Below are 9,673 nucleotides of genomic sequence, written 5' to 3' on the forward strand. Positions count from 1 at the left end.
TTGATTGAACTCAGAACCTTGTTTGTGCTCACAAGACAGGCAGAGAGACACTGAGCTAAATCCCCAGCCCTCTGATTTATTCTTGATATGGCTGATTGATGCAATCCTCTTTTTGGTTGTCAAGCATGCTAAACTTTGTATGATTAATGCTTTTGAAATGAACCAAGATCTTTTATTGATTTTTCTATTGTTTTACAGTTTTTAATTTCATACATTTCTCCTTTTGTATCTATTATTTCCTTTCTTCTACTTGCTTTCAATTTATTTTGCTCTAATTTCTATTTCTTGACACAGAAGTTTAATTTTTTTCATTGAGTTTATTGGTATTTTTTAGGAATACAGTACAGTTATATTTTACAATTGGGATCTTTTACCTTTACATGACAAATCTTGGTTTTTATTTTTCCCCATACTCCTGCTGTTCCTTCACCCGCTCCACCCTTCCCTATTTACAAAGACTTTGTTTCTATTTTTTGCTTTTTTCACATTATTTTCTTTTCCCTTATTTCCTTTCCCCTCCCCTTTTTCTATAAAATGGAGTACTACTCAACCATAAAGAATGAGAAACTAGAGACATTTATAGCTAAATGGATGCACATTGAGACTATATACTCTTAAGTAAAATAAATAGGACACACTTGAGTAAATACCGAATAGTTTTTCTGGTGTGAAAAACTAAAAGTGTAAATAAGGTTCAAATGATATAATTGAGAGTCTGACAATATTTTTAAAAAAAGTGTCCTTTTATAGTTTCAAATGTGCTTTTTGGGGTAAAAATAGTAACAGCTGTATTAACAGCAGCAGGCTTTTCTGTTTGATTTTTGCATTTTGATTCATTCTACTGTTGGAAGTTCTCAATAAGTTAGAATTTTTTTTCTCATTGAGTTTATTGGTACATTTTAGGTATACAGTATACATTCATCATTGGGATCTTGTACCTTTACATGACAGGTCTTGGTTCTCTTTTGTTCCCCTTATCCCTGCCCTCCCTTCACCCCCTCCTCCCTTCCCTATTTACAAATACTTTATTTCCATTTTCATTTTATCATTTTTTTCCTTTTCCCTTATTACCTTTCCCCTACCCTTCCTGTTTCCCCTACACCTTTATCCCTTTTTTCTTCCTATTTCACATAAGTTAGAATATTTTTAACCCATGCTGGTGACCACTAGCAAGACTGAGTCTACTACTCCAGCATTTCTAAAACTATCTTCTGTAGAGGTGTTAATGGAAGCTCCGTTTTTAAAATGGAGATCTAAGGCACCATGGTTCTAGGTAAACAAAGTCCTGCAGCTTTCCTTATGGCAAAACTTTTTAGAGCCTGTAGTGTGTTAATGAATGTACTTGATATAACAGGGAGGGGTGTATGGATGCAGTGTGTGGCATTTCTCAAACTTAGATAGCCATAGAATCCACTGCCACTCCTGTGCATATCTCATGGGAAATGTGGGTGCCAGGCCCTGCAGATTGGAAATGCTGCCTTTGGCACAGTAAGAAAGCAGGCATTCTTTTACTCTCCTTCCTCATGTGAGGCCTTATTAATGAGAAATTCTAAAGCCCTGGGAATCTGAAGTAAGATCAGATAATCAGATCATCAGAAATTTTATTTTGTTTATGTTTTGGTACTGGGGTTCGAACTTGGGTCCTTGGGCTTGCAAGGCAGGCAGCAGAATCACTGAGCTAAATCTCTGGCCCCAGAAATTTGATTTTAGAAATTGATTTTGTGCAATGTGGGACTTCTTACCCTTGCAGAGCTACAGTAAAGTGGCCAACCACATCCTCAGTCCAGCAGCCCTCGCGAATTGGACTTTTGTTCCTGACAAGAGAGCCAGCTCGGATCTACTGCACTCGGTGAATTCCTTTGCCAGTCATTTCCACGTCAACAATGAATCCGAGGACATTGTGGACGAGCTCTTCATTCAGACCAAAGGATTTCCCATCGATCACAGTGCCCCAGGGAAAGGTCTCAATTTCTCCTTGAATGTGAATAATAGCACAGAAGGCATCTCAGGAATGGTAGAAATTCCCTGGCAGGAGCTTCAGAAACTGCCCAGTACATCCCAAGCCATTGGCATAGCTTTCCCCACACTGGGAGCCATTCTGAAAGAGACCCACTCACCAAATGGGAGTCTGAGCGGATCCCCCAATGGTCTGGTTCTGTCAGTCGTGTTGCCAGAAAGGCTGAGAGAAATCCTACTCACCTTTGAGAAAATCAATAAATCTCGGAACGCCAAGGCGCAGTGTGTTGGCTGGCACTCCAGGAAAAGCGTGTGGGATAAGACAGTGTGCAAAACCACACTGGATGCCAGAGGCGTGGTCCAATGCCGCTGTAACTGCACCAGCACCATGAGGTCTTTTTCCATCCTGATGTCCCCGCAGTCGGTGGTGGACAAAGTCCTGGACTATATCACTTGCATTGGGCTCAGCGTCTCCATCCTCAGCTTGGTTCTCTGCCTGATCATTGAAGCCATGGTTTGGCCCCGCGTGGCTGTGACAGAGATGTCACACATGAGGCACGTGTGCCTGGTGAACATAGCAGTGTCCCTCTTGGCTGCTAACACGTGGTTCATCGTTGGCTCCAACTTCGACGTCAAGGCCAAGGGCTACAGCTGGTGCGTTGCTGTGACCTTCTTCAGCCACTTCTTCTACCTCTCTTTGTTCTTCTGGATGCTCTTTAAGGCGCTGCTCATCCTCTACGGAATCCTGGTGGTTTTCCGGAGGGTGATGAAGTCCCGGATGATAGCCATTGCCTTTGCCGTTGGCTACGGGTGCCCCTTGGTCATTGCTGCCACCACAGTTGCTGTCACAGAGCCACAGCAAAGCTACATGAGACGGGACGTGTGCTGGCTGAACTGGGACACAAGCAAAGCCCTGTTTGCGTTTGCCATCCCGGCCTTGGTCGTGGTGGCTGTGAATCTTGCTGTGGTCTTTGTTGTTGCCTTCAATACCCAGAGGCCTTCTATTGGCAGCTCCAATGCTCAGGATATGGCCATAATTATGAGGATCAGCAAAAACGTTGTAATCCTCACTCCGCTGCTGGGACTGACCTGGGGCTTTGGAATAGCCACTCTCATCAAAGGGACATCCTTGGTTTTCCATATCATCTTCGCTTTGCTCAATGCTTTCCAGGTAAGCCCCACAAGCAGACCTTTCAGTGTGATTTCTGTAGGCAGCAAAAATCGCCACCACTTAAAGGTAGAGAATACAGAATGCTCCTTCCATTTCCTCCCTTTCTTAAGCTGTGGCCTTTCTCACCTTATTGACTGTCAGGCTGGCTCAGGCTTGTCGCGTGGGACTCTCCTTCCTTCTCTCTTCCTCAGTCTGCCTGTATCCCTCCAAAATTTCAGGGTCAGAAGACAAACTTCTCTTTTAGAGGACTCTCTACTGGCCAGCAGGGCATAAAGCTACTCTCTTATTAAGCTTCAAAATAAGCACAATTTTATCTTTTTCCAGTGGTTTGGACCCTGAGTGAAATGTCCATTTTCTTTCTTTCTTTTCTTTTTCTTAGGTACCGGGGGTTGAACTCAGGCCGTTGCACTTGCCAGGCAGGCCACGGAACCGCTGAGCCAAATCCCCGGCCCTCCATTTTCTATAGTAGGAGGAAAGGGCTGCTGGTAGTCACTTCAGATATTTACCAGTCAGGAATTCTCGTGACTCTCCCCTGCTATTCGCTGTGAAATAAATGTAATTTGTTATTGATAGAAATAGATCTTGTCATTTGCTGCTTGGTCTTAGGAAAGTTACTTTTCTCTGGGCCCCAAGTTTCTCATTTGTAATTTTAAGATACGAATCTAAAATGATCTCTGTTGCCCCCTCCCATCCTCGATTGGGTGAGACTGTCCATTGAACAGTTGTTTTCCTCCTTCTTGCTACTAAACTTGTACTTTTGAAAAGCTGTCATTAGCCAAATTGCTTTCTATACCTATGAGTAATAGAACATTCAGCAGGTCCACAGTCTTAGGTACGCTTTTAATCAGGGGCTGGTGAACTGTGACCTGCTGCCTGTTTTTGTAAATAAGCTCTTACTGGACACAGACGTGCTCATTTCCTTGCGTTTCCCTCTGTCTGCTGCCGAGCTCCAATGACACATTGGAGTCACTGTGGCAGACTGTACAGCCGCAGAGACAGTGAAATGTTTACTGTCTGCTTCTTTTCAGAAAAAATATTCTGACCACCACTTTAAATTATATACACACAATTACTTGATAAAGCATCAGGGTATCTTTATTAACACGTCACTATTACTCTACCAAAAGGCAAGATACAAAACATAAAACAGACTTTAAAGAAGTCCCAACTCATATCACACACATTTTACTCATAATTCTTTCATATAGAGCACATTGTTTTTGCTCTCCCTGTTGTATTGCCTTAAAGAGAAACCTTTGACATCAATTTTTTTTTTTGGAACATCAAAAGCTTTTCCCACTCTTGAAGTTACTCTAGTGACTAATGAATTCATCCTCTGTCTTATTTTACAATTTAGTTAAACCGCAAGAAATTTTGTTCTGTGTTTCTTTTTTCAGATCATACGTGTTTCTCTTTTTGTCTGGAAAAAAGAAAAATATGCAGTACTTTCAGTTGTGCACAATCCTCTTTTCTCTGCAAGCTTTCCCTGTGACTCACATCCTGTTAATGTTTCTTCACCATGAAACTACCCTTGGTGGTGAGGAGACCCTCCTGCTTTCTCAGGTCCTTAAAACTTTCTCTTTTTCTTATATGGAACCTTCTCTCTCCAGCCCAGAGCCCATGGTTGCATATATACTGAATATTAACTCTCAGCTTATTTCTTAAGTTAACTCCCAGGACTGCGATTTTGAATTACAAGCTTTCATGTTTTGTGTAACTGTCACCATGAGTAAGAACAGCTACTTCAATATTTGGGAAGAATGTAAAAGATTTAATAAGGTTGACAACTTTATTCTGAACACCAACACCCCTGTGAGGGTGACCCTCACCCAATGGGGGTGACTCAAAGGAATTTCCCATCTGGGTCCATGCAGACAAATTTCTAATATCCAGTTACTTCCCTAGAAGTTATCTGCAAGACTAGTATTCATGTAATAGCCAGGATACTCTTTACAAGGCTGTCCGTCATGATTTTATTGTGTTTTCCTCCAGGGTTTCTTCATCTTGCTGTTTGGGACCATTATGGATCACAAGGTAATTTGAATTTGCTTCATTCATTGTGATGATTTCCTTGGGGCCAAAGGAAGCAGGAGGATGCGGCAGTTTGGATGGGAGAGCATGGTCCAGGGCAGTTGGGGTTGTGAGGTTATTTCAGTGCATCTGGTAGGAGGAAGAAAGGAGAGAGTTCCACTGCTTCGTGCTTTGCTTTCTCAAGTCTTCCGTGGGCTTTGTAGGTCTTGTTGGGGAGTAGAATAGAACGATGACCACAGTTTTCATCTTCATACTAACTCTTGCTATCATTGCACTCTAACTGTTGCTCAGCTCTGGTGATTTGAAAGTGTACGCTACAGCTTCTGATGTTGGTTTTACCAGGGTCACTGGTCTCAAGGTCTCAGAACACGAGTCTGAGCCTGGGGAACCCTGGAGACACTGTGAGGTTATGCTGTCTGTCACTGCTTTTCAGATAAGACATGCCTTGAGGATGCGGATATCCTCGCTGAGGGGAAGCCCAGGGCAGCAGAGGTAAGTCCTCCACTCAGGCACAGCACCCGGGATCCAAGGTCTTCCTTAACTATGCAGAGATCACTGCTGCTGCTTAGTAGTCAGGGCTCATCTGCAAAGAGAATCAACAGGGCCTTCTCCATTAGCACTTTTCTGCATCTTATACATTGGGAATATCCTGCTGAAAAGGAAAGTCCTAGGAGTGTGCTCTTTGAGGGAATTTTAAATATTGAGTTTATTTGAACTTGACCTTTGGACCCACGGATTTGACATGACAGTAAGTTAAGGCCCACAGCACTTGTAGGACCCGGCTAATCAGGGGCCGAATCAGAGTGAGAACCCACTGTCTGTAAAACCTCTCCCCAGTCTCCTTGTGCAAAATTCTTTCCAGTAAAGGACAACTTTTTGGTTTGGAAAATTCACGTATTTATAAATCTGGAAGAAGACTTTTGACCTGGCTACTTGTCCTTTAAGGCACTGACCAAAATTGCCTACATTTCTGTATTAATTAGAAATTACTTTTCAACCAATAGATTCTCATAAGAATGGTTTCCTTGGTAGCAAACAAACTATCTGGATACATTGAGAACCACTATTCTTGGTTAGTCGGACTCAGTGTGACTTTTTAGTACCACAGTTCATCCATTTTAACCTAGGTGTTTTCTTCACATTTTAACATTTCTTAAATTGGAATGTGTCTTACAATCAATGAAATGTATCATGGCTTCATTGGCAAGTTTTGCTTCTTTTCTTTTCTTTTTTAGCAAAACATAGAAGTAATCATGTAACTTATAAGGTTACATTTAGTGAAGTATGACCATTGAGTTTTTTTTGGTATCTACTGTCAATTTGGGCGGGTCAGTTTCTCTCTATATCGTTATTTCCCCACCTTTATTTATCTCTAGGCAGGCTATGCATGTGTGTAAATACACATTATTTTCTGTCAGTACCACTGCTCATTGTGTCCCCTGTTCCTCTTCCCCACTTAGAATGCGCCATTAAATTTAACCAATGGATCTAAGTTAATGAATCGTTGAGAACAAAATGTGAGTACTCAAAACTCAAGGAGAAACTTCACTTGCAAGTTGTACGCAGCCACACAGGCTCCCTGTGAATGCTCCATTGCCACCGTGTGAGCTGGGGAGGGGAGGGAGAGGACAGGAAACTCGTCTTTCTGAAAGCAGAAATGAGTGTCCAGCACTCAGTGAGCCTGTGCGCATTTTCCTTAAGACCTGTCCCCTGAGCTTGCTTGGATAGACCGAAGCACACCAGCACTTCCTGCCCTCTGCGGGAGGGTGGTGTGGGACACCCTCCGAGGTCTGCCCCGGTCACACATATTAACTCCGCCTTGTCGGCCAGTGGGGTGCTTAGTAGCCCCACCATGGAGAAAACAGACTTGACTGATGGAAGACAAAGCGATAGGCCTGCTTCTCCCTAAGGGTATGGGGGTCAGAATCACTCCAGAGGGGCTGTGGGCACCCAATCCTGCGACCAGGGGGAGGCAGCTGTTAGGCAGCCATGGAGGACAGACTGAATCACAGAATGGCAGCCGGAAGCCTGTAAGGTGACAGTGAATGTGGACTGGGAGGACCAGGCTTGGGCATGGTTTGCCTGGAGAGGTTTCATGGCTTTTCCACACAGGATAAGTGAGCCTCAGACATTTTTTTTAAAAAACACCTCTCCTCTTCTTACATTCCCTCCCTTTCTGAGTCAGGCTCAGTATTGGGTAAGGGGTCCAGCAATCGGATGGAATCCCACACACTTGGCCCTACTGTGTTCCAGATCTTGTAAATCTGACCCTGTGCTGGGCTGGGACACTACGCAAAAAGGACAGAGAGAGGGATGAGACAAAGAGGGCTCTGTCACCTACGCTAGTGTATGTGTGTGTTTTGTGCAGGCAATGAGGAGAGGAAACTGCTGGCATGGTACTCTTAAATGAGCGTGCTCACCGGGCTTCTACAGTAGAACTTAAAACAAGTAAAAAAGGACAACTCCCATAGCTTCTGAGCATTTCCCATCCTGTAGGGTTCCCCCATGGAGGGACAGACATCACGATGACAGTTTGTGGCTTGTCACTAATGAGCCACTCCTCCAGGCAACCAATGACAGCAGCTGGCCTTTCCACCAAGGTTTCAGTTGACCACAGTCTGCCTTAGGAATGTCACAATGTGCCAGGTGGCCTGTGCCATCCTCCTAGGGATACCTGGTCCAGCTGCTCTAGAGAGGTGCATGGAGGAGGCCTCCTTTCCAGCTGGTTGGGCGCATGTGGTCAGCCATGGTAAAAACTACAGTAGAAGCCAAGGTCAGGGACTGCACTACCCTTGAAGTTGGAGAGGTTGATGAACAGTAGGCTGGATGAATCCTAGGAGAAAGGGAGGGGGTGGCTGCCCTCCCAGCAGGGTCCTCTCCACACAGTTCTCCTTCAGCTTCTGCTCTGGAACTACCAGGTAGGTGGTGAACTGAGGGCTCACTGTGATACCAGGGGCTCCATGGGCCCTATTCCTACTGAGTTTCTGCAGCAACTGGGGCTGATGGTTTTGTCAGGACACCCAGGTATCAGAGGACTCTGTACCCACAGCCAGAGAGCTGTCAAGCTCAGGGTAGAGAGAGGGTGGCTCAGGGTCTCTCAGTGAGAAGGGCTCCAGTGTAACCCCCAGGGAGAATTCCGTGTTCAGTCCTTCTTCCAGAAGACAAAAATCAGGGTCTTGGGAGGAGGTGAATTCCCACGGGGAGAGGCAGTGTGGGAGCCAGAGCTGGGCTGTAGGTACCCTGTGTCCTGATGACTTCAGACAGGACCCAAATAGGTCTGCCACATGGTCCTAGGGTGAGGGTCAGTGGGCAGCAGATGCAGTAGACATTGGTAGGAGGATCCCATCCTGGAGAGGCCTCCTCATCCCCCAGGAGCTGACTGCCGCCCATAAAAGGTGATGCTTCTGTGAGACTCAGGACGTATCACCCAGGGGGGTCAGAGACACCAGGAAGGCTCCTGTCCCTCCTGAACACCCTCACCTACTTGTTAGTGCCTGAAATTCACGTGAGATGATGCAGGATCCACTCTACAGTGACAGGGAGATGGCTGAGCAGTGATCCCAGGGGAGTAACACAGGGTGCAGCGTGAAGTTGAGAATTTAGAGGGAGTTCTTCTGGAGACCCCATCCAGCCCAGGGAGAGGAGAGGGGCCTGTGGTCACCAGTTCAGGGTCAGGGGCAGCATGGGGAAGCAGAGGGCCCAGAAGCAGAGCTGGAGGGCAGCTCCCTACCACAGCTCAGAGCCTCTTCCCTCTTCTCGGCGTGCAGTGAAGCCTTCTCCACCTCCTGGGGGGTTCAGGACTAAGTGACTGGACCCACGAGAGCCGTAGAGCAGGGCCTGGCTGGGGCTGAGTTGTCGATGTCAGCTCTCACTACCAACCTTCTGCCCAGGTGCCCATCCTCCGCGCCTTCGTCCTGAGGCATCGGCGCGCTCCAGGAGAAGCAGCAGGTGGAGGAAGGCTGTGGTGAGGTGACTGCCATGCTTCAACGGAGGACGTCCTCTTCCTCCTGCCGGGAGTGACACCTCACGACGCACACAGCGAGGATGACATGAGGACTGGGCATAGTAACAAGGCTGCTCTGCTGACCTGTGGACTTGCCCGTGACCTGCAAGGCCTGGCTCTTGTCACCCTGTCAAGATCAGGAATGGACCTACAAAGCCTGCTGTGGCCTCCTTGGAAACTGGGTCTCTTTTACTCCCAAGGCTGCTGTGACCCCTCAGTCCCCTCATCCCTCCCTCTGTGTGCTTGGGGACAGGCCATGTTCAGTTTCAGGGGGAGGGTTGAGGGTAGGGACACGAGGCGGGCTGTCAGGAGAAACTGTGATTCTATTTGGAAGCCGTTTATTCATGGTAGGTTTCCTAAAGATGGGGAACAGAAGGCAAGAGAATCACTTGATGTATTTATTACTTTATTCTATTTTAGAGCGCAAGTAAAATAATTCAGCTTTTAGGATCTTAACCTTGTTACACAGGCAAAATATTCATGTAAGTATAACTATTTGTGTGTCTTTTTAA

The 9,673-nt window shown here is 45.8% G+C and overlaps 1 protein-coding gene across 1 annotated transcript in view; it reads left to right on the forward strand.

Annotated features, from left to right (window-relative positions):
• The window catches only part of Adgrf4 (adhesion G protein-coupled receptor F4), a 22,614-nt gene extending 15,983 nt beyond the window's left edge, over positions 1–6,631 (forward strand). Inside the window, exons 7-10 of the mRNA XM_019206560.1 lie at positions 1,751–3,127; positions 5,120–5,161; positions 5,592–5,650; positions 6,619–6,631. Of these exons, the coding sequence (XP_019062105.1) occupies positions 1,751–3,127; positions 5,120–5,161; positions 5,592–5,650; positions 6,619–6,631 (1,491 nt within the window). The remainder of the gene's footprint in view (positions 1–1,750; positions 3,128–5,119; positions 5,162–5,591; positions 5,651–6,618) is intronic.
• The last annotated feature ends 3,042 nt before the right edge of the window (positions 6,632–9,673 follow it).

Source organism: Fukomys damarensis, unplaced genomic scaffold (assembly GCF_012274545.1).
Source record: "Fukomys damarensis isolate Sample0158 unplaced genomic scaffold, DMR_v1.0_HiC HiC_scaffold_20, whole genome shotgun sequence".
In the NCBI taxonomy this organism is placed as follows: Eukaryota; Metazoa; Chordata; class Mammalia; order Rodentia; family Bathyergidae; genus Fukomys; species Fukomys damarensis.